Source organism: Betta splendens, chromosome 9, assembly GCF_900634795.4.
Source record: "Betta splendens chromosome 9, fBetSpl5.4, whole genome shotgun sequence".
NCBI lineage: Eukaryota > Metazoa > Chordata > Actinopteri > Anabantiformes > Osphronemidae > Betta > Betta splendens.
Window position 1 is genome coordinate 21443052 of NC_040889.2, and position 27481 is coordinate 21470532.

The window sequence follows — 27481 nt, forward strand, 5'->3', positions numbered from 1 at the left end:
TGTTTCCTCTCCTCTCGTTTCCTCTCCTCTTTGTTTCCTCTCCTCTCGTTTCCTCTCCTCTTTGTTTCCTCTCCCCTCGTTTCCTCTCCTCCTTGTTTCCTCTCCCCTCGTTTCCTCCTCTCCTCCCCTCTCCGCTGGCCGTTTGCCACATCTGTCTTTTTGTTCTTTTTCCCACCGACTGGAATCTAGAGAAACTCCTTTTCCCATTTCTCTCCACGCTGCATTGGGAACATGCTCGGCCTTCCTCCTCCCGCACTGTGAATGGATGTGTGGATGGAGAGGGACTCGCTGGGACTCTTTCTTCCCCAGCAGCCTCACCAGTGTTTTGCCCTCATCAATCCTCTTGTCAGTTCACACGACTGAACTCGCGGCCTCTTCCTCCCCACACACACGGTGCCCTCGCTCCGTCGTGGTCATGAAACATGCAGACTGCCCGGCTCGCAGGGCAAACGGGGTCCGTGACGGCGTTTCTGACCAACTCAGCCTCGCTGTCAGCGCCGGCATCCACTCAGGGTTCGGCCGTTTTCGTTTCCCTCCAGCGTTTTACTGTCTTGGCGTCTGTAGTTCCAGGAGCAGATGGGCCAAAGCTGTGATTTTCCGTCCCTTTTAAAAACCGTGGACTTCCTCCTCGACTGTTGGCCGCGTGTGACGGGAGGAGACGGATGATGATTTATTGAGTTTGGAGGCCTGATGCCGCTGAGGATCCGCTGGATGAAGCAGCGTGATGGTGGCTTCACACGCAGTAACACGGGGGTGACTCCACCGAGACCAACCACTAAACACACAAATCAGCGGAGCTTTAATGACGAGCTTGAACAGAGGTTTTAAATTTTAAACTCATATTTTTATGTTTTAAAACTAATTAATTATTGGATCATCCTTGAAAAAAGGGGAAGGTTATTGTTCCTTTCCTGTTTGGTGGACACGGGTTATGGGATGCAGTAAAGCCTCTTACGGCACCTGTATTTCTCCTCCAGTAAAGCAGCAGAGGTTGGCATTTCCTCAATGCTAATTGCAGAGAGGGAGGCCATTAAATCCCTCCACACACTGCACCCCCTGGTAACAACCTCCCTGTTCCCAGGCTCACCTGACGCTTATCTGTGGGGTCTGGAGGACGGAGCGCTGGGCCGAACACGGACCTGACGGCTCCTCCTCCCCCTCACAGCCCTTTCTGACCACAGCTCCAAGCGTGTGTGACGATCTCCACTGACGATTAGAGCCGTTTTTCTGGATAAGGCGAAGCGGTCACAGGGTAATCTCACACATCCCTGCGACTGATGTGTGTGTATAAACACACAATTTCCTAATCGTTGACGAGCTCAGGCCGTGTATGTCTGCACGCATTCTGTTACTACGCGTAACTCCTGTAACTCCGGGGCTTCTCCCAGCGGTGCCCGGCTCAGGTCTGCGTGTGCGGTCGCCACAACATGTGGGCGCGGTTAATGGGCGCTTGTTCGGGGGCCGCCGCGCGTCCTCTGCCTCTGGCACTTTCTGTCGCGCACGTGCAAACATATGGCCGTGCATATTGACAAACAGAGCCGGGTGGGAACGCCCCCCCGGGCCGGCGGACGCTGGCAGCGGAACACACGCGGTGGGGTTTTGTGGAGCAGCCACACGGTTTCCTTTGTGGCTGCTCTCTGAGCGTCTATTGATAGTGTGAACGCTGGCCGCGGTCATTGTTTCGCCTGCTTCTGCTCCAGCTTCAGCCACGTCGGTGCAGTCGTGCTGCTCCTCTGCCGATGCTATAATAGTACAGCTCTGTGTTTTCCATTATTAAAGCTCTATTAGAGTCCTGATTCTTTGTGTCGATTATAGCTGAGATGAAGTTCATGCTCTGATGCCGTGTGACTCCTCTCTGGAGGTGAAGTGAGCCCATGACCCGGCTCTAACCCAAGATGGAGCAGCTCACCTTCCTCCGATTCTCTCGTGAGGCACTTGACCTCCTCTGAGCCCCGGATGCAAACAGATGTTTATAGAGGACCGTAAACACAGCCGCGGTGCACGCCTGCCAATGTGGTGGCTGATTCAACACCATAAAGGGCCTTCCAGACAAAAGGCCTGGGGGGTGGGGGGTCCACAGCTACAGGAAGGCAGCAGCGTTGAATGGGACTGCGTGGCTGATTTCCTTTTCCAAATCTCCATTGAATTCTTAACAGTAAAATCAGATTTGGAATCTGGAAGTAACAGAGTGAAGTGATGTATTGTCGCCCTATTCTTCTCCCCCTGCGTTTCTCAGCTCCCTCTCAGGTTTTTGGTTTTGTTTCTCCCCCCTTTTAGGAACTGGTGTCCTCACACGGTCACGAAGACGGTGAGCTGCCAGGTGCAGAACGGGACGGTGCTGCAGCGCGTCTACCAGACGTGCCGCTGGCCTCAGGGGTGCACGGGAGGCAGGTAGGCGCTCGGCACCGCGCTCCGAAATCAGCGGAGCTCCGCCGTTTATTTAGGCCGCGTCCATCACTCAACGCCGCAGAGGCAGCTACTGTAGCTGATTTTAACGACGTGACCGCGGGGCGTGTAATGCGAGTAACCATCCATCACTCGTTCAGCAAATCTGCGGTACGATTCATTTGTTCTGGTGTGTGTGTGTGTGTGTGTGTGTGTGTGTGTGTGTGTGTGTGTGTGTGTGTGTGTGTGTGTGTGTGTGTGTGTGCGTGTGCGTGTGTTTCAGCTACAGGACCGTGGTGAGGCCGTCCTATAAGGTGGTGTACCGCTCGCTGACGTCTCTGGAGTGGAGATGCTGTCCAGGATTCAGCGGCACGGCCTGTGAGGAAGGTACGAACGGCCTCCACATCCTCCTCCTCTGTAGGCGGACTCATTGAAACCTGTGCTTCCCATACACGTGTCCAAATAATACTTAAACCAGGAGCCGCTCCCATTAAGGCTCACATAAGGCTCCTTCTGTCCTTTTAAACGAAGCAGGGAAATAAGATCCCTCGTCTCGTCAGAGTGGGCCGACGGCTCCTCTTTTTTAACCAGCTCGGACGCCTTCGATTTAGGAGCGCTCGTGGCAGTGTTTTCCGTGCGGTTTGCAGTTTTACGGCGCAGCTGCAGGCCTCGCGCTCCCAAACGCCGGGCGCTACGGTAGCAGCCGTGCACTCGCGGCCGGTAACGACTTCCTCTGGCAGCGGCGCCCGCACCCCGGCCGTCTGGAGCGCAGGGCGGAGACCCGGCGCCCGATTGGCTGTAACGCCGGTCTCAATAAATAAAATTTGCAGCGCCTCGAGCGGCCGCTCGCCTGCGGTCCTGAGCGTGAGGCTGGAAGCGGCTGCTGGAGCGAGGCCCCGACGGCTTGTTCGCTCAGGCGGGTGTGAAACCAGCGTCAGACCTCCGCCTCGTCTGAAAGTCAAAAAACAGTCTCGCTCGCAGACGTCACGGACTCCACTCGACAAAGGCGCAGGGAGGAAATGATCCAATTAAGCTGTTGCTGGAGGAGATTCCCCTCTGGTTGTCATGGCGTCGGGGGCCGCGGGGATGCTGGGGATTAGGCACTGATCCGCGCGTCGCTCCGGGCGGCTCGGATCACAGGCGGAGCTGAGTGGAAGCGACGGCTCCCGTTCACGGGGCCCTTTCGGCCTCGCGGCTCCGCGGACGCCGTCCAGCACCGAAACCGATGCGCCGCCGCTGCTGGAAACCGGGTCGTGTTTGAAAAGATCGGTGCCGAGTAAAATGAAAACGTTTGGCCGCAAGTTTTAATACCTGCGTGTGCTTCCGTCGAAAAACCTCCCAGATGCTTTGACCTTGAGTCCGGCTGAATGAAGAAGACTCTGTAAATGGCAGGCGTCTGTTACATAAACGTCTGCTGTCTGGGGCACACATTAAAGCACAGATTTGATCTCCTCGATAGCCAACGGGCAGAAACATACGTCTCTGCTGGAGTTCCACTGATGCTTATAGCTTTTGTTCCCATCATTGCCTTCTCTCGTTGCGTCTGCTTTTCACAGACTGTGGAAAATGTTTATGATCCGCTCATTTACTCACGCTGTTCGTGTCCAAAGCCTCCGGCCATGTTAGACTCCCAGGCCCATCCTGCATTACAGCAGAAGTGCACCATGTTTTCAGTGGAGACTGCGTCCCTCTGCTCTCGCCCTCTGAGGTCAGGCCCCATCCGAAGTAACGCGATAGATTAGATCTGGAGCTGTGCGTTTCCAAACCCAGCGTGGAGGCGAACGGGGGAACGCTGGGGGATGAGATCACGCCCTCCGTCCCCGTCCGTCGGCCGTACGCGGCCTCGTGATGTATTTTGGCGCGTCACCCTTCAAAAGCGAGGCATTACCTCACGTCCAGGCCGGTAAACAAACTCGTTCCATCAGAGTCGAGGCGCAGGAAGATAACCCTGCGTCAGACAGGCACCTTCCACATCGGGCCCAACCTCTGGGCTTGGCTGCAGTCCCCGGCCAGTGGTGTAATTACTGGGCCCTAATTGTTTTCTATGAGGTTTGGGAGATATTGTCTTACTTTTGGGCCTGGAACACAATGGTCTCTATCTCTGATTGAGCCTGGAGAAAAAAGGCTAAGCATTTGCAGATGGAGGTGCTTTCATGGCCTGCCAGGAGAAGGGATTTAATGTATGCCTGGTTGGCTTTCACATTCCGACTAAGAAAAGCTTGTTTTCAGATGGGATGCCCCAACGTCTGCTAGATCAAACACAAATATCAGAATTATACCTCATTTAGCGGCAATTTTGTGCTACAAGAATGTCAAATGTGACCAGTAAAGGCAATAGTTGTACATTAGAGGTGGCACTAAATGACACCGTGTCAACAAACAGTTCACTGACGATGGGTTGATGGTGAAATCTGATGAAATCTGAACACTTCATAGGCTTTTTTTAGACGCCTTCCTTGCTCATTTTGATGAGACCTTTTAAGTGTGAAGTGACACCGGATGACGACTGGCTGGTATCTACAGTAGACACGCACTCGATTTAAACACAACACAAAGAAATATGTCTGCAGTTGATCACGGGGGGGGGGTTGTCGCGCGGCAAAACATATGGGGGAGCGCAGGCTGGAATCAGCGCGGCTGTCAGAGCGCTTCCGCAGGGGTCCCCGTCGGGCTGCGGAGGCCGAGGTCTCGGCGCGGCGGCCGCGAAGGCGCGCTCGCCTGTAATAAGCCGCAGAAATGTAATCTGTGTTTTCACAGCTCAGCGCGGCTTATCGCGAGCCTCCACGCTAAACCCCGCGCTCCAAACATCAGTCGTCTGCAGCGAAGCGGGTGTGTGTGTGTGTGTGTGTGTGTGTGTGTGTGTGTGTGTGTGTGTGTGTGTGTGTGTGTGTGTGTGTGTGTGTGTGTGTGTGTGTGACAGTGAGGTGGTGGGGATTTGTACACTAAGTGATGCAGCTGTTGAGTGTGATTAGCCGCTTTAATGGCGGCAGGCATTGTTTGCTGTTGAGTGGAGGCACCCGAGCCTGGGGTCAAAGGGCACGGAGCGGAACAGGTGACCTCCCCTCCTCCTCGTCCCAGACCACCCAGAGCACGTTTTCATTACGTCGGGACGTTTCATTTAAGCCTCCCCTCCGCGTTCGGCTGCATGCTCGGCCTCCTCCTGTTTGGCGTTAATCAGCTGTTAAATACGTTATTCTGTCCTCGTTCTAGTCCATTCACAAAAACCACGTGGTGTCGCGTTCGTGCATGCATGCGCGCTACAAAGGCACATAAATTGCCCACATACAGCGCGGCGCGCTGTATGGAAAGCTGATACTGGGGCTCGTGTGAATGACTAGCGCAGCACACGTTGCCGAGCTCAAATTGGAAGCAGCTGAAGTTAAAGGGACTTGGCCGAGGGCCCCAGATGAGATTAGGCCTGGGAGCGTCCAGTCTTTGAGCCCAGGCTGCTCCACTCGGGGGAGCTGTCATTATAGTCAATAATTAATAAATAGCTAAAGCTGACATTACAGAGCAGCCAGCCTGGAGCTAACCGAGCAGCGGTGAGGGGGAGTTTTCCCTCTGCTTTTCTTTCCATACTGTCATTTTTTCATGTCAGTGTATACGGGATGTCAGGTTAACCAGAAAATACCCAAATTATCCTCTATAGAGGAATATTATGAAAATAACGATGGTAGATTATTTTAATGCTCCGTTGCAAACCGCATACATACAGTAGCGTTGAAGGCTGTGGATTAAATTATAGATAGTGATCTTATAATGTAACCTCTTGTTGCTTTAAAGTTGTGCAGCCAGGTTATTCTGAATATATAGGGATATGATTATGAATTTTATTCATCACAATAATAATTTCATTGGGTTTTATTGCGTAACGTCCCGTCTGTAGGCGAGAACCACGGTTGGTTTCATGCTTCGCTCCGTCTGTTCCTAAATCTAAGATAAACGACGGAGAACATCAGGAAATACAGAGTCCTTTTCGAAGGTTCTGTACATACTTAGCCTTGAATCTGAGTTAAGTTTTACGTCTCTGGCTCCCGGACTGGAAATGCCTCTTCTGCTTACTGATTTATTTATTATTTCCCAACACTTCCCCTCAGGAGTACATTGAAAACAGTTTTTCCTGCAGTCAGAGAGAAATAAACTAGGCCAAGTCGGCAGCGTGGAAAAAAAAAAGAAATTGTGAGATGAAAATAGACCCACGCCCACACGTGCCACAGCAGCTGGAGCGCGTCCCTGTCCCTAATAAAGCAGGAGGCCTTTCCCTGCGGTGCGCCGGTGCGCTGACTCAGCGACCCCATCACGCAATCAGAGCCACTGATCTGGACCGAAAACAGAGCTTTTAGCAGGTGGACGGGAATAAACAAAACCTGACTTTCCTTTGATCTACTCGGGGACGGACGTCATAAAAGCCGCATTAACCCCCGGCTGCTCCGTCCCTGCTCGCAGGTACAGGGTCGATCATATAGGTGCTGCACAACACAGCGCTTCTGTCTGTAGGTAATGAAGCATATTTGGCATTTTTCACGTCAGCGTTCAGACAATGGCGCCATTGACGATGCTCACGGTCGGTTCCGTGACGCTGTGACGGGTTCTCGGGACCTGGTGGCCTGTAGTCACGCTCACAATCCCAGACTTATCGCAGATTATATCTCTAATTTGTCAGAATTTTGCTAACCTTCCAACTTTGAGTTTACTTTGTTGCTCTTAATCTGCTTTGACCTTTGCGATTTATCTCTGAAATGTAAACAGTACGTTTCTTTTTTCCTTCTCATCCATTTTTTCTACTTTTAACCTCACAAATTAAACTTCTCATTTTTTCTTTGATTAGTCTTGATAATGTCGCTGTCAGTTCTAGCAGACGCCGTTCCCACACTCCACCACTTGTTTCATCAGTTCCCATAACGTGCTGAATGAATCCATAATTCCACCCTCAGTCATCCACGTCATCCGTCTTCTTTTTTTTAATGCTGCCAGTCGTCCTGATGATCCAGCTGCTCATTTGTCACCGCTGTGAGTTCGTAAACATATACAACACCACATTAGAGGCCCTGGACTGGTGCGGGTCGGGGTGCGGGTGGGGGTTTTACGGAGCCGACCTTCAAACCTCCTCCGCTCCCTTGCTGTGGTATTTTGTGGTGACATCATTTATGGCCTCTCGTATCGCAGACCTCCCAGACACCCCACTCCCACTCCCACTCCAGTCTCAGATTCCCAACTTCCAAGTGCTGCACTTTTGGAAAAGGTAAAATATAAGGGTTGCTGCCTCGTGCGACCTTTTACGCTCTACCTTGAGCTTTGCATACATTTCCATTTTCCAGGAGGTGGTTACTCCTGGAATAAACAGAGGACATTTAGATCAACCAGTAAGTGGAACTGGTAATATGCTTGGCTGAACTTAAGGCCGTCGTCTTCTCACTCCACTGACCTGGATCGCCTGGAGTCACGTCTCGTCCACACAGTTCTCCTCGTGAGCCGTCCTCTGGTTCGCGTGGAGGGATGCGACCGTGTTGCCGTGACGTCACGGTTTCACCGCTCTACAGCAGGTCCATTCTGTGTGGCTGGTGAGGCTGCGTCAGGGGCTCGGAGCCAGAGGGGCCCAGTGGGGTGAGCTCATTAACAACAGGACGTACCCCTGAAGCCCCAAACCCAGGCCTGCATTTCGTCCACCCCACGGCCCCCTGGGAGGCACCCGGGGGGGTGGGGGGGGGCTTTAACAGCCCTGATGTTTTGGTTGGACCCCGGCCACGGCCAAAGTCCCCCCCCCCTCAGTCCTCACCGTGAGTACAGGCCGGAGAGGGCGTCTCCCTCAGGTGTTCGCGGCTCCTCTTACTCATTCATGAGCTCACGGTCGGAGGCGAACAAGCGCTCGCTCCCGCTCCGACGGCGTGAAACACCTGTTCTCACGCGCGCATAACTAAACTCGTGCCGATTTCTGGCCAATGCGACCTGAAGGACGGGACAGACGCCGACCTCGCCGGGCACAGACGCGCTCCACGTCTGCGCTCAGACACGCTCTAGATCAGTTGCATGTGTGGCTTGCGACAGCTCGGGGCCGTAAATCATGGCTACTGTGCCAAAGTTAGAACTCTATCTGCTCTGGCCGCCGCCGCCGCTGTCGACTGCGTGCTGAGGGACAGAGGATGATGTCATGGCCTCTTTATTTACGTTGGCCTCCCTCCACGTTGGGCTCCATCTGACCTGATGGGGGCCACATGTGGCGTCATGAGAGCACGTCTGGTCAGCTGACGTCCAGATAGAGCTGAATGTGTGGTTGAGCAGTTATTAATAACTCGACGTGCATCTGATTTAGATCAATAGTTCAATGGTGAACATTGACTGACTTGATAAGTTTAGGTCACTTCATTGAAGCTGAAATGAGGCTCAGCCTGTGAGTTAAATATGAAAACTAGAGCCTCCAGCAAAAAACACACGGGAGAAGCATAAACCGAGCATCTAATAATGTTCCGTGCCTCAAAACATGTAACGTTATCTATCTGGACTGAGGTGAATGCTGCTATTGTTATGTCACAAACCCCAGTGTTGAACACACACTGGCCTCTCTGGATGCTTTGGACGTCCCCCGTCATTACACGCTATTTACCAAAGACCCAAAGGATTATTCTCAGTTAATGTGTTTTCTATGAAGCCCTCACTTCGCCTGTGTAAACCTAGCTAGTCGAGTAAACAGAGCCCCATTGAGGCCGAGTTACTAAATCTGCGGCCAGATGGGCTCTCGACCCGAGACGGAGGGGAGAATTACAGCGTGTGCTCGGAGCCTGAGCCCGGCGCTCGTCCTCTCTCCTCCCTCTGGCCTCGCTCAGGGAGGGAGACACGGTCCTCCCTCCCTCTCCCCGGCGGAGGGGCGAGCGAGCGTGCGGGGTGGCACCGCTCCAGCGGGACGCGTTTCCCCGAGCGTCGCACGCTCGCGAGGACCCGGGACGACGCTGCTGTTTGAGCCCAGATAAAGTCAACTTAACTGAAACAGCCTGCGCGTGTTCCCGGTAGGAGGACAAAGAACAGACTGAAGTAATAAGCGTGATGCGCATTCATATTTCTCCACCAGCGCTAACCACAGCGCTCCTTTGAGATCGTTTATCTTCTCGTAATGGGAGTGAGCTTTAGAAGCAAATTGGACTCGGGGCTTCGGTGTCCTTCTCTGCTTTGTCTGACCCACGCACCGCTGCCCCCTGGGACGCCGGCGGGGTCAAAGGTCAGGGAGCGCTCCGTGTTTTCCCACAGAATAATGCCACGCGTTGTTCTTTAAGTGGCACCACTGTATCTCCCACAGCTCCTCCACGTTTAATGTCTGCGGGGCACAACGTGTCCCTGTTAGCGCCTGCGTATCGGCAGATCGGGACAACGATTGAAGCCACGGAGCGGCCGAGCATTTGGGACGATGACTGACGTACTGTACGCTGGAAGAATTGAGCTGCTTGTTGCAGCCTGGCATTTGTAAGCGCGATGAAGGCCTCACTCGCTCCCTTATCCTCACTCCGCAATCAATCCTCAATCCACACTCACAGCTCCGGCAGAACTGTGAGTGTTAAACCTGCTGGAGTCCACGACCAAACATTTCCCAGAGACGCTGCAAAGCTCCCGACTTCTGAACACCAGGAATTTGTTCTCGCCACCACAGCCTGCAGAACCTAAACATTACTCAGGCTGTTTAGGCAATGCTGGTTGCACAGGTTTAGTGTTTCTACATGCCTCTTCTGCACAGCGCGTGCTGGACTCTTTCAAAGCGTACAAGCAGTCTGCGGTTTGAGTGTAGATTTGAAGCACGTTGGCTGAACCGTTTCAATGCTTATAACCTGTAGCTCTGAATGCGTGAGCACTCCCCTCCCATCTTTCTTTTTCCTCTGGTGACAATGAACACGTAACCACAACCTCAATTGTTCCCGGACCTTCGCCTGAGGCGCAGCGAGACGACGGGTTCCTGTCAGCGCATCAGAAAACGGTTCGAGTGTTTGTGTTGGAGGGCAAACAAAGACTAATGACTTGTTGGAGCCCATCTCGTCGCTCATCCTGCAGAGAATGGCCGGCGTGGTCGCACAAAAGCGCGGTTTAGACCTGGAGACGAGAGGGGAGTTAGCGCCAGACTCAAATGAAACGCAGTCCAGGGCTCAGCAGCTCAGTGTCGTGTGTGGGTGAGTTGTCAGAGCTACGACGGCGAGTCTAAAAACGACTTCCCATCGCACCACTGAGTGATGTCACAGAGCTGTGAAGCTTTCATGAGGCTTTAAACTTCAATGCCTTTTTCATAGTGGTCTGCTGTGTTGTTTAAAGCAAATGGACGTATAACGACTTATAAAGTTCGGGTTGCCCTAAATTGTCACTGGGATTCTTTACAGCCTTTATAAGTAGTTTAACATCTGTAGCTAAAAGGGGAGCAGCCCACTGAGTCTGCACAGTCGGGCTTTTATGAATCAATTAAAAACGCAATAAACAGGAGGACAGAGGATCGGACGCTCGTCAGAGGTGCCGCTGGCGGTTTTGGTCGGCCGCTCCGTTCTGAAGTCCTGACTAAGCAGCCGCTCCGCGTGAACTCTGACCCCCGCCTGCGCTCTGCTACCGTGGGAGGAACGAGGCGGGGAAGGGCCGCCTGCGTCCCTCACGCACACGTCATCCATATCCTTAAGTGGCGCGTTCTGACAGGCCTCAGGGCTTCAGGGGCTCCGGGTCGGACGTCCATCCATCTCCACTTTGGCACCAGAACGCCTGAGAGCATCAGGTCATTCTCAGCCAAGACCTCCGGGTCTGCTGTAAACGTGCGCACACACACACACACACACACACACACACACACACACACACACACACACACACACACACACACACACACACACACACACACACACACACACACACACACACGAGGCGTTAGTTTACACAGGCCAGATGTTTCACCTCCGATCGAGGTGTCGCAGCGTGTGGCTCCCGCTGATTAAAGCCACAGAACATCCTCTGCACCGACAAGACTCTTCACTTCATCTTTATCTCATTGTGTAAATAAGATCACTCACCCTTAAATTAATTCTGTAATGATCCTGAAATGACTCAACTAATATAATGATTAATACTGTGCCGCTGATTACTGTGTGACCGTAATGTCCCGCATTAATCATAATGATGAATAATGTTCCTACGTATATTCAAGATCCAAATATCTCATTTTCTTGCTCGGTTTCGAGTGTGTCGGAGTTGCTGTTGTCGTTAATACTTAATAGCTTGCAGTCAGGTCAAACCTTCCCTGCACTTGTTGATACTGAAGCGTGGACTGTGGCGTTTGCCTTGAAGTCGGCCTTTTGCTGGCTCAGCGCTGTCTCCTGTACTCCCTCACTCAGCGGAGGAGGAGTGTGGAGCAGAGCCGGTGTCCTTGTGTGAGATAAGGGCGGCATCGGCCCCCGTGGGGGAGAGTTCTGCCCCCGCTGACCTGGGACGGCCGCGTCCCGCTCGGCCTGTCGTTGGTCTCGGCCGTAAAGCAGGTGATGGTCCTGCCCTGTGATCCTGTGATCTCCTTCCACTCCCCCTCTGCATGTCAGACTCTGTGTGTGCGCTTTCATCCTCGCACGCGCGTCTTCACGCGACCGTCTCCGTCCCGTTAAAGTGCTGCCCTGAGATAAGACCCTCATTTGGGAGTGAGGATGAAGGGAGTGAGAACACTGTGAATGGACGCGTCCCATCAGCCTCCCTCTATCTGCCTCTATCATCCTCTTATCTTTCCGTCCTCGCCGGCCGCTTGCTCGTGTCTCCCTCTGCAGCAGACGCAGTAAATGGCAGCGCGCTCGTGAACCGCGGGAGTTTCTGGGTCGGCGCCGCAGCCTTTAGCCTCAGAGTGACAGCGAGCGGACGTCACATTAACACCCGGTCGGCCTCCGTTCGGGGCGAGAGTGAGCACAGACCTCAAATCCCTCCATCTGCTGTACAACTTGGAGCAGTGGCCGTGCAGTTAATAAATCTGTCTTTGAAGCGTAAAGCGACGTCCAGTCAAACACTGCCGGTTTGGACGCGTGGGCTCGTCTCCTCGCTCCAGACTCATTTTGACACTATGCAGAGCTGCCGTGCTTATTACAGGGCAGCAATCGAGATCGAATCCACAGCCTGATTTATGGACGCTTGGTGAACAGTTTAGGGGGTTTGGTTCCAACCGACAGAACTGCAGGTGTGCTTGTACTTTTACGAAACAATGTTGCATTCAGCACATATATGAAGCAAGGTCCTCGTGTGTATGCGTTTAAATTGACCTCATTTTGCATTCTCTTTGATCCTCTTTGAGTTTTCTGTGCATTTTGCAACACGATGAACTTGTTGAAGGCCACAAGACAACATTCTTTTCACCCCATGGGCTCGTCTGAGGAATGAGTTGTAGAGAAGCCTCCTCTCCCCTCTGTCTGTATTTCCCCCTCCCTTGTCTTATCATCCCTTTGTAGATCACACGGCGCACGCACACTTATCTCCAATGGTGCAAAACACAAACAAAGCAGGGCCCCTGTGTGCGCGAGGGCCCGTTTTACCTCCATCTGTCAGAGCACGCAGACATGAGGCAGAACCACAGGTCGCAGTAACACTGGCCAGGCCCGAAGTGTCGTCAGCGGCCCGGCTGGGCGTGGGCCGCTGGTGCCGCTCCAGACGGAGCAGAGGTGGGACGCGAAGGGACACCTGCACGGAGGCGCTTCAGGGCCATAAGAGGAACGGCTGTCACTATTTTTAGGCTGAAGAGCAATAACGCAGCATGTTTGCTTTTCCATAGTGTCGTGATTGTGCTGATCTGCGGGGCTGAAGTTACGTTAACATGGTTGCCCAGCTCCCACCGACATGTGGGTATGTTTGAGCAGATACTCGTTTATTATCAGGGGATTGTGCCGTGTTAGTCTTGCTAATCCTCGTGTTGTGTGTCTGACAGAGGACTTGAACTCGGAGCTCTTTTCTATCTCTGCGCATTAGTGTTGCCGTGGGCTATTTTCCTAATTCCACTACTTTACACAGTGTAGTGACACAATGAAGACTTCCTCCACTTCCTCCTGTGTTGTTTCAGACGGATTAAGGTAAACCTCCTGCCGGCGGGGCCAAAGGTCAGACGTTGTATGGATCTGCTGAGGTGTGTTTGAGGTCACGGCCGTTTAGCTACGGCGTTTGTTTGGTCTGTCTTCTGTTTCACAGGATGTAAGTTTAGCCGGTGTAAAGCCTGCACTGCTGCAGAATGAAGTCCAGATTGCAGCGCGGCCGCTCATGTACGTGTCCCCTTTGTTGTTGCCTCATCAAAGCTGCAGGGTGATGGGAAGAAGCACGTCCTGCAGCGCGTGTTTGTCTGACCTGTGAGTTACACGCGACAGCCTCGTCCCCTGTGGGCCGTTAGCACAGCGCCCGTTAGCGCTGCAGGGGTTTAGCGCGGGTCCGACCCCCCACCGGGTACCTGCAGCCTGGGTCGCGGTTTCACGTCACGGCCGAGGTGTCGCGCTCCCAGGCTCCGCCCCGCAAGTCTACCTGAGTGCAGGCCCGCTGCTCCACACGCTATGAGGCTGAACCCAGAAAGGCTGACCGGCTTTGATCGCTGGAGGTAAGTGGGGTCTAATCCCCAGAAAGCCTTAGAAAGACAGAGGAATGCCTGGCACACAGCACGCCATTCACCCAGGGATTAGACCCAGAGGAACTTCAGCTTCACACACTCATTAACTCCACTGGCTGTGTGTGTGTGTGTGTGTGTGTGTGTGTGTGTGTGTGTGTGTGTGTGTGTGTGTGTGTGCGTGTGTGTGCGTGTGTGTGTGTGTGTGCGCGCGCGCGTGTGCGCGTGTGCATGTGCGTATGCGTGTGTGTGTGTGTGTGTGTGTGTGCGCGCGCGTGTGCGCGTGTGCATGTGCGTATGCGTGTGTGTGTGTGTGTGTGTGTGTGTGTGTGTGTGTGTGTGTGTGCGTACTCATACATATGCGTCCAGGTTAAACAAAATAATCCCAAAACTCAAGACAACTTTTCTAACTCTGCCAGAAAGCCAGGTCGTATTAGGTTAAATTGTAATTAGCACCATTTGTTAGTAATAAAAGCGGTTTTTGGCAAACGGCTTGGTTTTTTTTTTGTTTTGTTTTTTTATCCTATGCGAGTTTTTAAAGCAGCAGGAGTTTCACAGAGGCCAAAGGCTGAAGGTTGACTGGTCCAGAAAAAACAAAGCAAGGTATCAAGTGAAACCTGCCGTCATAATATTAAATGAGTCCGTCTATAAGATCCTGTTAATGTAACCTGCATTAGTATCAGTGCACATCATGAAATCATGAAATAATCCGATTGATGTTCAGCAGATTTGAACGTCTCCCACTGTTTCATTACATCAGATGAAAAGTGTTAAAAACCTCTGTTACTCATTTGATTTTGCAGAAAAGAAAAAGCTCAAACCATCATGTTACCACCGAAAGCTGATAAACCATGATACTGAATCGCAGCCCATTCCCATTATAACGCTGACAATAGAAGCCAAATACTTCCAATGAAGAACAATGACATTACGGAAACTTTGGCCCGATCCGTTTGGCTCGGGGTTCGGTTTGATAGTCCAGTGAGCCTCCGGGGAGGGAAACCGGGCCCCGCTGCCTTCCATTACGGCTCCGCTCTCTGCCTGTCGGCGCCCAGAGGAGGGACGGGGGGGGGCACGCATGCACGGTGCATGTTTTAACAGGTGCACGGCGTTGAGGAGGATGCTCGGACGGGGAAGCGGCAGACTCATCGGTCTCCCGCTGACGCTGGAGTGTGGAGGGAGCCGTGTTGATGCTGGCGCCGGGCCAGCGCCTGCAGAGCTCGCCCATATGTAACTGTTTGCATAGTGATGGAGCGTCAGCTCATGGGTTTCATATGATCTATTAGGAGACGTGCGCTGGATGTCACTTCGGTTTAGGATTTCTTCCACTCTTTCACCTGGGAGGAGCCTTCGTAATGTCTGTCTTTGTTGTTTTTCTGACTCGAAGTCAAGGTTTTTTCTAAATCAGGGTCAGATCCTGCTCCTGAGTCAGGCCTGTGTCTCCAGTGCGTGTGTGACTCAGCCAGATTCACAACAAAGGGCTTCTTTAGTCACGCGGCGTGTCGGACACACAGACACTGTGCTTTTATCAGCCAGACGAGCGTATCTGCTTTCCTTTCATGCGCGAGCGTATCTCCTGTCAGGAAATGCGTTTCAGTGCTGTGCAGATATTTTACAGAACCTCCGTAGTGATACCGTGGGCGGCCCGTGACCCCTAACGGCTTCAGGATGCGTGAAACACGCCAGCGAGTGCAGCCGGTTTATCATTAGGATGAGTCTTTGGGTCCCAAACGGGTGGTTCTCTGCCTGTTGACACTGCGACACTCCCTCCGGCTCTTCTTCACAAACACCGGCCCGTCCAGCGCCGGGGGGGCCGCGGCCTCCAGCCATTTCAGCCCTCAGAGCTTATGGAGACAAAATGGAGATTAGGGTGTTGCACGAGACGTCCCTGAGGAACCGGGAGAATCAGATGATTTGTTATGACGGAGGACAATTCTCGCGGTAATAAACTGAAACAATGGCGAAGGATTTGGCCCGTTCATACCACACATGTCTGCAGCTCTCGGCTCATTTACGGGCGTCGGGAGCGGGGCAGGTTTAGGATCTGCTATCGAAGCGGTCCTATCGGAGCGGCTGCGGTCGAGCGATTGTGTCCCGGCTCTGGACGGACGAGTCACTGACAGTTACTTTTGTGCTTTTGTGTGGGGCTGTCATGGATCCTGCCTCACGCCTGTCAGAGAGGACGCCGCTGTTTTTATTGTTTTCTCGGGTGCTTCGGGAGCTCCACTGAGACCTTCAAGCTAGTTCAAGTTTTCAAGTTTGTGTTTTTCTTGTCTGTACGTTACTGTTACTAATCCCACTTTGAAGTCTTTGCTTTTATTCATCTGTGACGTAATTACGCAGCCCTACAGTATTTAGCTGAACAACCTCCATCTGATGAGTGGCAGAAACCTGAGATCATGATCATGAAAACCATCAAACCTATGGAAAAAGTCATTCTAACATAGTAAAGTGGAATTATCCTTTAAAGAGAAGCCGGCTGCACGTGATGTTGACCGGGTCCGTGCCGCCGGGCCTTGTAAAGTGCACACTGTTAAACAGCTCAGCGGAGGATATTTCAGGCTGGTGTAGTCAGCAGCAATAACTTGCAGTTAATACGGCGTGGTGCGTGTGTTGTGGGCTGTAATTGTCGGACTGTTATTGCTGCGGTTGGTGTCAACCTTTTAATAAGGGGCGGTCGCAGACGGGGACGGATCCTTCCCAGCCGCTCCATAGCGGCAGCGGAGGCCTGTCCCGGCTTCCGCTCATCCCCTCGGCGGCTGCAGCAGAAACGCAGGCTGGACGCGACGCCGCCCGGGGGAAAAAAAAAAGTTCACAAAGCAGCTTTTATGTGGGTCGGACGGGGCCGCGAGGCGGGAGCCGGGGGTCCGTCGGGCTCCGGCGTTACTGTGTCTCTCCCAATAAAAGTGACGGGCGTGCGCCGGATCGTCAGCCTGTGCCACGCGGCTTTATTGGACTTGTGCTGCCTTCGAGCGGGGGAGATGTTGAGGCTGCCGGGCGGATTCGACCGCGCGCTATCTCCAATCAACGCGCTGCAATTGGACAGATGCGCTCGCCACTAATTTCAGCCGCTTTGCACGGACCGCAGCAGTGTTTGCTTCATGGCACCGAGGACACGCTTTCCATTCCCCAGCTTCTATTTGTTTTCGTATACTCGTGGGACGGCAACGATTACCGCTGTTTCAATTCTAAAGCACCCTTTGTTAGTTTTTCATCTGTTTTTTGCTGCTGTGGGCTGTTTGGGAGCGAGACGCCACACGCCCGCTGCCCGACGCAGGCAGTCAGCAAACAGCCCAGGCAGAACCGTTGCTCAGTAATTAAGGGTGTAGGTGGCGAGTCATTGTAAAACAAAGCTCAGCTTTTCTTTAAGCAGATATCCTCGTCTGTCCGGAGCGAGCCGCCGTGTGCCTCATAGTTCGGGCCTCTGGTGGTGAAGCCTTGTGCAAAGTACAATGAGCAGGAAGCGTGACAGGAGGGAGGGGAGCTGAGGAAGGTGAGCCGTGCATCCTGTGCAGAGAGGTCTGCCCCACAGAGGCCGGGGTCCTGTCCCAGAATGCCAATGCCCCCCCCCCCGCATCAGTCGGACCGTAGCTCTGTAATTACACACCACCACCTGCTGGGGAAGGGGCGGGGGGGGGGGGGGGGCATCGCTGTGGCCGTGAACAGCGGAGAGAGTGAGAGGGAAGCTGAGGTAAAGACAGATCTGTGTGGGACAGGGAGGTGGGAGGACGTCCCTCCTCCTTCCTGCGAAAGATTACAGGCTGTGTGCGAGCACATCTGGACGGGCTGGAAGAGCTCAGAGGGCTGATGTGAAGATCTGCCCGGTTTCCGTGAAACGCAGGTGATAATTGAAGCTACACACTGACCTGGTCTCTAAATTAACATTAGTTATAACGCTTTATGATACTCGTCTGTGGAAATGACTGATTATAGACCCATCGTTTGCTATTAATTAATAAGTTTGATACATTATGGAATTTCCTGCAAACGTGACCGTGGCCGGGTTTTGTTAAACTCGTCAGACTTCAGTTAAACCTCGCTGTGAATGTGAATGCACCTCTCACCCAGCGACTGCCGGAGGTCCCGCTCCGCAGGGGGCACCGCCCGGCACGTGCGTTTGCTGACTGATGAGGTGCGATGCGTGTGCACGAGGTGAGAGCCGCTCTGACCCCGCGTGCTCTCACCTCCGCGAGGCCGTGACGTGCGGCGGGCCGCTCCGACACCTCGCGGGCCCACGGGCCGGAGCAGATGCAGCCTCGCCGGTTCCTTCTCCACCCGGCGGTGAGGAGTGGGTCTCGCCCCGGCTCACCTTCCCCTCTGGGACCAATTATCTGACCGAACGCCACGGCTGGGCTGCACTTCCCTCTCACCTGTAATTACGGTTGAACGCGTGGAAAGCGGAGGCAGGCAGACTGGCAGCACCGAAGGAAGGAAATGATGAAGTGTTTCCCACCCTGTGCATCAATCACCTAATAAAGGAAAGCTGTGACCCTGGGAAAGCACAGTAAACACTGGGGTTCAGTTGTGGGTCTGCACTCGGCACAGCACCCAGCACTGACCTCCAGACTGTGTGGGCGGCGGAAGCTGCTCACGGGCCTCCAGGTTGAATGTCTCATGCACAAAGGGAAGAGGTAATAGGTAGGAAGACAAACAATGAAACAGCGCAACCGCATCGCTTCACTCCGTCTATCTTGGATTGTGAAACGGACGAAGAAACCCGCTTGCTCAGCAAACCTCCTTCAGCTTGACTTGGCTCATTCGGGGCGCATTGTTCCCCGTGCGTGCGTTTCATCCGAAGGCTCCAGCGGCAGTCTTCAGTCGGTCCGAGGCAGAGCGGAGACTGTTTGTCAGCACTTGGTCACTAATGATGCTGCGGCGCTGAGCTCAGCTCACGGCCCGGACAGAGATGGATCGGGACCCCGCGTTCTGCTGCTGGTGCGCTCGCTCGCGCAGACGCTGCCAGGCCTCTGTTCCCCGTCTGAAAACAGGAGCTTCAAACGTCGAGGGCGGCACAGTGAGACGCTGACAGGCCTTTTTTCGCTGCATCCGGCTGAGAATAAAGAAGCTTCACTATGTTTGTTTGAGGATGCTGGTTGGCAGCAGTGACAGGGTTTTTACCACGAGGGCTTCGGTTTATATTCACAGTAAGAATTAGGGAAGGAATGACCCCATAAACATGGAACCAGTGTGTATTATCTCACATATACACACACACACACAATAATTTTCTAATGCTGTTATGAATTCTGAGCACTTTTGTGGAAGTCACATTAAAGAAACCTCTGACTGTATCAGTTCAGTTTCAGGTGTTCCCCCTGCTCACACTGCACAGAATGTTTCATCGGCTCTAAGTCAGACCGTGTCTCCCTGATGTGTCTGCCGTGTCTCACGGTTGTTTTAAACTTTTTAACCTTTTTTTATTTATACCCAAACGGCAGTGTAGAATCCAGCATGTGTGGGGAAATGAAATTAGACCATGAGTAATGAAGCATAGGCCATTTATCAACACATGTGACCTGCAGAATGTCTCAGCTGAACCTAAGCCCTGGCAACAACCGAGCAATGTTAAATTAATTATAATATTCAGATTATGCTAACAAACCTTCCCCATCAAGCTTAAATTAGACCGACAAGTGGCTATTTTGTTCTAATTTGATCTTAGACTCTTATGGTCACCTCAGAGTTTATCCAGTAATTCAGAGTGAAGTAACTGTAACTGAAAACATTTAGATTTTTTCACTAGCAGGTTATTAAGATATACAGTGTAACTCTGTGTGTGTGTGTGTGTGTGTGTGTGTGTGTGTGTGTGTGTGTGTGTGTGTGTGTGTGTGTGTGTGTGTGTGTGTGTGTGCGTGCATAAGAGACAAAAGCAAAATGCTAGACAGCGCTGATGTCAGGATGTCCTCTGGCCCCTGTGAACTCTCTGCAGGGGTGTTTTTCTAATGAGGGGCTCTGAGTGATTGTGGCCCAGTGCACCATGAGGTCAAAAGGTCAAATACATTCACACATTTCTATGATTCCCTCTCAACTGGGGCAATTAGCCCACTGAGAACTAAGAGCAGAGACAATGAACCCCGTCCAACGGGGGGCATTCATTAACTAGGATGGTGTTTTTGTTGGAGATGAGGGTGATGGATAACGCCGGCGGCGTCCAAGTCGCCCCGTCTGCGCGCACGCATCGCAGGAGTCTGCGGCTGAAAGACAGCGTTACTGTAGATACTGAAGGAAAGACAAGCCCGCAGGATTTCAGATGTGTTGTTTCAAGACAGAAAGAGTGTGTGTGTGTGTGTGTGTGTGTGTGTGTGTGTGTGTGTGTGTGTGTGTGTGTGTGTGTGTGTGTGTGTGTGTGTGTGTGTGTGTGTGAGTGTGTGTGTGTGTGTGACTGTTGTCCATGTGCCAAAGCCAGCTTATGCTTTATACAATAGCCTGAGTGTGGGTGAGGGGATCTTGGCGCTTGAATGTTCTGGAGGGATAAGAGGTGCTGTTGGGAGGGGTGGGGGCTCCATCTCCTATCCATAACCCCCTTGGAAAGCGAATGCAGACATGTACATGAGCTGAGCTCCAGAGAAAATGTCCTCAGCTTGCACACACGCACACGCACACACACACACACACACACACACACACACACACACACACACACACACACACACACACACACACACACACACACACACACACATAAACACTCTCTTTGTCTCTGCAGCCGTCACATGAGGGCGCGGCACAGGCAGTATCAATGTTTCATTTACAGTTCTCCTGAAATATCCCCAAAAACGCGAGGACAGAGGTGGAGGAGGCTTCTTCTCCCTTGCTGTTTCACCCCTTGGGTTAATTAGCTACGCTTTCCTGTCTGATGCTGTAATAAAGGAGACGATTCTCCAGCTGCTGCAGGTGTTTAGTGGCTCCCGGCCACCGAAGGGACGGACGTGCCTCCCCGTTGGCTAATGAGGTGCCGAACCCGGCCTCTCGTTTGTATCAGGAGCACCTGGGCCGAGCGCAGCCGGACCAGGCCAGACAAAGCAGTCAGTCTGGCCACAAAGGTCTGCCCATTGAGAAACGTCCACAAACCCAGCGACACAAACACCCACACTTCATAAAATGAAGGCAAGACAGAGTGAGAGGCGCGACTGTTCTGTGCGCACAAGAAAGCCATTGTTTGTCTTCACACACCCTCTCGCAAAGGACGTGGGATTTTATATTCCATAAAGAAACGGAGCAGAACAAAAGCAACTTGGCAAAGGCCTTCGCAGCCTGTAACGCAGACAAAAGCTTTCGCTTGTTTTTTCCCTGTTTGTTTTGCTCCACACTTCTGAGTTTAGGCACTTTTCAAGAGCCAGACTCTCACCTGGAGTAAAACCAAACACAGACAGAGGCAGCACGTGTCATTGGTTTTCTCTCTGTTATGTTAGAAAACTGTCAAGCGACTTGTTTTGTATGATCGCTCCACCAGGACAGAGATTATATTTTATATTATAACTCTAGGAGGGAATTTCCACTTGTTCTTTCCCCTCTTGTGGACTAATGGACAAAGAATTTACCAAAGATTACATTTTACATGTAGCTCGAGTCACACTGAAAACGTGAAACCTTTATCCTCATCCTCATCCTCATCATCATCATCGTCGTTGCAGATGCAGGGAACCAGCTTGTGGCTCAGGAGGCCATAAGGAAAGCCTCCACTCTACGCCGCCCAGCTGCACGGACAGGAGACGCCACCTCCAGTGAGAACAGCTTCCCGTTTACCTCCAACACGCTGCCAGAGGTTTGTTAAAGTGATTCCTGGAGGTAAATGAACAAACATTCTCATTGCAGACTGTCTGAACTGCAGCCGGATCTCAGCTCTGGGTGACAGGCTGAACTCACTGGAGGCAAAGGTACAGACTTCATCCGAACGACTTGTAAATTAAACAGGCTTGTTTTTCTACGGACCTAAACTGTTCGACGTCTTCCTGTGCCAGGTCCAGTTACTCACTGGCCCAGCTTCCATGTCACATCGCCACCTCCAGGCCAAAGGAGAAACTGCCCCAGAGGCCTCGTTGCTGAGGGGGGCCGTGCCCGCTCAGGGAGCTCCTGGTGAGCAGGGACCTGCAGGTAAATATACGGCCCTGTCACACGTGAACTCGCACAATACTGCTCCATTAAGTGGCGTTAAGGGCTTTGAGTTTTGCTTTCATAGTCTGAAATCACGCCTCGCAGCTTTTCCCTGTGAGCAGCAACTCCTTTCCTGACCTCTACCTGCTTACATCAACTCATATCCTATTTCCTCCGCTGCACATACACTCATTTCCTTTAGCAGGAGTAAGAGACCAGTTGTCTGCGCTGCTTAGTTTCAGGCCTTTCTGGCTGGATGGAAAGTGAACAAAGTCCTTTCCTTCACTGGAGTTGAGCCCAGGACAGCTGAAAACCTGGAGTTCACTCACCCTGCTGCACTGTCAGGAGAGGTTTAGGAGAAGGAAGTGGTGCAGATGACTCCACGTCTTGTTTTGGCCCCTTCATTCATTTCAAATATGGAGGCCAAAACACTGGGACCATGCCTTAGTATGATGCACTTGGTTCAACTCCAACACCGACTGTGACCAGTAAATAAAAAATAATTCTAGTTATAGAAAAAAATGAAAATGATAACCTGAAATATGGCAGAATTGTAGTGCTGTTTCCAGTGGATTTTGTTGTGTATGGAACACAGCATGGATGCAGATGCAGCAGATTTGGTCATTTCTTCTTTAAGTATTAATCCCCGAAACAGCAATGAATGTATGTTGTTGTTTTTTCTTTCTTTTATTGATCAACAGTAACTTGGAGTTTCGTGTCATGACAACGTTTCCCAGGGCTAAATGTTGTATTTAAGTCCCGTTCTCATTACAGGGCCTCAGGGTGAGAAGGGCAGAGATGGGTTCCCTGGCAGAGATGGTAAATAATAGGCGTCGTTGCTTATAGCTTATAAAGTCTTAAATCGTATATGAGCCCAGGCTTTGTGATCACTCCATCGGCTTCCTCCTCTTAGGGAAGCCAGGGTCTCGAGGGCTGCCAGGTCCCACTGGGCCTCGGGGGGAGGCTGGAGGGAGGGGCCCTTCTGGAGCCCCGGGATCAAAGGGAACCCCAGGACCCGCAGGTACAGTGAAGGGGACCTGGGAGCAGCGGTGCCTCCACTTAACCTGCTTCAGTGGATGTCCACTCAGGTGTCTTTGCGTCCGTTGGTCTGTTGAGGGACTGTCCTTGAACCGTGAACCACTTGTTCAGTTTGTTGGTTGCCTCGTCAAACCATCTATTTTTGAAAGTGCTTTTCCAATGGGCAGCAGCAGCAGTTGTTTCAAACTACAGTACAAACAAACTGCCCAACATGTGCTGCTGCTCTCGGTCCCGGCCAGAAGTGAAACAGGGGCATAAATCAGTTTCATGTATTCAGAGCTCACTGCCTATGTACTCATAATAAATGAGCTGTTGGATAAAAGTAAATCCACAGGCAGCTGTGACTTGAATGATAATAAAGTAAACGGTAGTATAAGTTTTGCACAACATCTGCTCCTACTATAGGCTGTTATTCCTGTGCTCGGGATGGTGAAGGGAGGGCTTTTCCTTTCGGGGTCACACATGACCCCTGCTCTGAGCCTGCTGCTGGGTGCAGAGCAGATTTAGAGCTAAAGTTAAACTACAAACTCGCCTTCTGAGAAGCACCATGTGACTTCAATCTAAAATGAACATGATCTATATATACACAAATCCCAGGCCCTTATGATTTCCATATGCCTGTAGTGTTATTGTTTTTTCTATCTCCATTACTTCATAAGAACCATAAACCAGGGCTGTATCTGTGTTTTTCTTGTTGTACAGATTTCGTTTCTTTTTTTTCTAATTTAAAGTGAAAAGTAAATATAAGACCTAATGAAAATGTTGATGTGTTTTGAGCCGTAGCTTCAGATAGAAAAGTTAGAGGAGACTTGTGTTACAAAGTGTGACTCATCTTTTAGCAACAACTACACTTTGGAAAGTAAACAGTTCATCCAGCGCCCAGCTGTTGGTTTGACTCACACACACAAGGACGTTCACTCCTGCTCTTCATCTAATGTATTTCACCTCTGGCCTTCGTCATACATCATCATCCTCGTGTCGGTCCCGGACATGTTAAATTGCCAGTCTGTCGTCAGACCTGGTAAATTTTTGCTGTAACACGCGTATGAATCACAATCTGCCTGTTCTGTCCTCCCTGGTCTCAGGCCCCCGTGGACCACCAGGACTTCCAGGAGAGAGGGGTCTACCGGGCCCACCTGGTCCCCCGGGACCCGCCAGTGCCCACATCCCAGAACCAGACCACAGTAAGACTATTATGAATGCTTAAGAGTACTGCACATCTCCCATGTCATAAGCTGGCACCTACATTATTCACAGTGCAGCTGTGGTTGTGCTTTATGCTGGTAGCAAACCTCAAGCAAACACTCGCTTCTCTCTAAATCCTCGCTTTTTCCGTCTCAGTCTCCAGTCTGACCGGGACTAAAATGTAACATCACAGTAACACTGGGGAACCTCTAAACAGGCTTTAACCACTGCACCAATTGCTGGATATTTAAGTTTTATGTGTTTTTTTTCCCTTTCGAGATTGAACAGCGACTGGTGCAGCTCATGAACTCTCACAACTGGTTCTTATCAACCTGTAGGTTTTTTTCAAGGTCCAGATGTAGAGTGCATCCATGTCAGGGGAGCACTTGACTACCTCCACCAAGCGTGAACAGGTCTCTTTCAGCGCCGTAACCCAGTTAAAGCCTTTGTTCTCAGCTAGCGTGGCGCAGATGTCGCATATCTTTAGTCCGACACTTGTTCCCTCCTGCTGCGGGAGATCTGTCGTGTTTTAGGACTGATGATGAGCAAAAGAAACAAAGAGTGAGGCTCAGACAGGACGCCGGTAGGCCTCTTGACTGCCACTTGCGCCGCGTCGTCCGCCAGCCGAGCGGAACCGAATCAAAGCGCATTAAACGGAGGCAGAGGCGGCCTGAGACTGACACAGTCCTCACGCTGGGATGAGAACCTGTCCACCGCTGATGTCACTCAACGGCTTCCAGATGTGGGCCGCTCACGGGGAGTGTGAGAGACAGACGGGGTCCGCACTGGCTTTTCAAGGTCAACACATCGGCAGGTTTCTTATGTGGTTTCAGTGGTAAAACAAAGATTTGTCAGCTCTGGGTCCCTGTGTGGAGGAAGCTGCGGGTAGGTCCACGCTGGCACGACCGCTTCCAAGGGCGCGAGCTGTTTCTTTCGCATCAAAGTAACAGCAGGGAACGTCGGGGCGGATCTAAACAGGGGGCTCTGGGTTTCCTTTAGAAAACACTGGTGTATTTGGCTTTCGCATCTGCATCGGGGGTTTGGAATTCCCTTCCAGAGCAGGAGAGTTCCCGAGCCTCAGGAGTGAAGAGGAGCGCTCACTGGTTCGGAGTGGGATGTCGGTATTTGCGAGCGCCCCGATCCTAGCGCTTTGGATGTCATCTCTGTGGCTGAAGTGCAATGATCCGGCAGCTGGAGGAGGTTTCTGGCTGTCAGCTCTCCTCCTCCACCTCCCTCCTCCCTGCGTCTCACGGGCTGCGAATGCATCCGTGTTTCCTGTCAGTAACCAAAAAGGCCCAACGAGCACACGCTTCCTCTGTAGCTCACACATCCACCACCCGCTTAGACGCACACATGCCCCGTTGGTGCTGTTGAGGAGGGACAGCATCTTTATGCAATATTATCGCATTTTCAATGAATCCCTGCTGAAGCCATTAGATGAGCTTGAGTCATTGTTGGAGAACGCTGCCCCCTACAGGCAACTGACATTTATTTAGGAGGAACTTACTGAGTTAAAGTAATCAGGCCTCCGTCAACAAAGTAGAGCTGCCTAAAGAGCAGCATCACAGACGTGAAAAGAAACAAAAGAAGCGTTATCCGTTCATATTGGTTCAATCACAACTTTGCCTGGAGCAAACATTTGGACACTGCTTTCTTCAGGTACTTGCCCTGCGCTCTGCTTTTCTGTCACAGGTGTACCCGCTTAGTTCCTGTTTGCAAACATAGTCTCCAGCCAACGGAGAAGCTTCTGTATCCTATTAAACACGCGCATTTTGTTTCAACTCCAGATCGTGGAAAAGACCCCTTCTTCACCAACACTTTCCATGACTCACGAGCGGTGCCTGTTCCAGGACCTCAGGGTCCTCCCGGGCCCATCGGTACGTCTTTGTCAGTCCCTTCACTGTGTTGTGTACCTCTGATTGCACACAGGATGTTACATACACTAGGTAAATGGATGCACACCCTGTTTGCCTCATTGTGGACATGGTCATATTCTTTTATGTAGACTTGTAAAATAATGCAGATTTCACGGAAGGTAATTTCTTTCATCTGTTCAAGGACTTGGTTAATTTTGTTGTATGCTAAAAATCTTATCCTTAACCAACTGTCTAAACACAAAACATCTGTTATATCTCAGTTCACACTGCAGGCTACTCTTAAGCATTACAAACTCCTACAGGTACTGTGCATATGTCTCGCTTAGTACGTTCGCCAGGGAAAACAAAACCTAAAACATGAAGAGATGCTGCGGGCTCCTGCTTCAGAGATGAATCTCTTCATTTCGTACACAGGTCCTCCAGGTCCTAAAGGCCCAGCAGGACCTCCTGGCCCAGCAGGACAGAGTGTGAGCTTCCTGTTTAGCATCACTGTTGGTCTTGTTGCTGTAGAAATTAATCTTTGTCATTCTGAATTTCCTCTCTTACTCCAACAGGGAAAACCTGGAGCTCCTGGAACAGCGGGGCCTGTGGGGCCAAAGGGAGAACGGGGAGAGAGAGTGAGTACACCCGGAGCTTTATAATATTTAGGTCTTCTTTGAACTGTGCACTGAAACAAACCTCTCTGAGACGCATCTTCGGTTTTTCAGGGTCCTTTAGGTTACCCTGGAGAGAGAGGGTTCAGAGGCGAGCCGGTAAGCCACCTCCGCCCTGGGTGCCACGAGGAGTGGTCTGAGTGAATCAGTGTACAAAGGGAAACATCAACACATCACGTCATATTGCTCTAAACTACACTAGCCAGCACTGCCACGAACAACATAGGGACCAGTGACAACCCCCGGAACAAACACGTTCAAAAATGTCTTGAATTCACGTTAATTTTCTCCCGTTGTTGCTGCATCATCACAGGGAGCCCCGGGACCCAAGGGAGAGCCAGGAGAGAAGGGCTTACCGGTAAGAACGTAGCTGGTGGCAGTTCACAGAGTGCATGTCGAATGCAGGGTGTTGAAGGGAGGATTTGTCTTTGGTTACAAGACCTGCTAAACTTTGTTAAGCATTTAATGTTTTCACTGGGTCTGTCTAATACTTCCTTTTCTTTTACTTTTCTTTTTTCTTAGAGCAATCTAAATGTAAGAGATATATATTATTTATGCCACCGTGTGTTCACTTAATTATGAATCTATTCAGTGACCTAAATTCTGTCTAACCATTACCTACACCTCAGGTTATGGTTACGATATATCCACAATCACCATGTTCAATGCAGTGATTGGCCTCAAAG

General features: G+C 51.6%; 1 protein-coding gene across 3 annotated transcripts in view; it reads left to right on the top strand.

Annotated features, from left to right (window-relative positions):
• Positions 1 to 27481, top strand: part of emid1 (EMI domain containing 1) — a 34768-nt gene that overhangs the window by 3285 nt on the left and 4002 nt on the right. For 2 of the 3 annotated variants that reach the window (XM_029162302.3, XM_029162303.3), the window contains exons 2-14: positions 2278 to 2391; positions 2669 to 2772; positions 21583 to 21672; positions 21764 to 21825; positions 21910 to 22042; positions 22817 to 22861; positions 22956 to 23063; positions 24166 to 24264; positions 26053 to 26142; positions 26557 to 26609; positions 26697 to 26759; positions 26850 to 26894; positions 27109 to 27153. In XM_029162302.3, the coding sequence (XP_029018135.1) occupies positions 2278 to 2391; positions 2669 to 2772; positions 21583 to 21672; positions 21764 to 21825; positions 21910 to 22042; positions 22817 to 22861; positions 22956 to 23063; positions 24166 to 24264; positions 26053 to 26142; positions 26557 to 26609; positions 26697 to 26759; positions 26850 to 26894; positions 27109 to 27153 (1051 nt within the window). Of the gene's footprint in view, positions 1 to 2277; positions 2392 to 2668; positions 2773 to 21582; positions 21673 to 21763; positions 21826 to 21909; positions 22043 to 22816; positions 22862 to 22955; positions 23064 to 24165; positions 24265 to 26052; positions 26143 to 26556; positions 26610 to 26696; positions 26760 to 26849; positions 26895 to 27108; positions 27154 to 27317; positions 27330 to 27481 lie in introns of all 3 variants that reach the window. The other variant, XM_029162301.3, reaches the window with a different exon arrangement.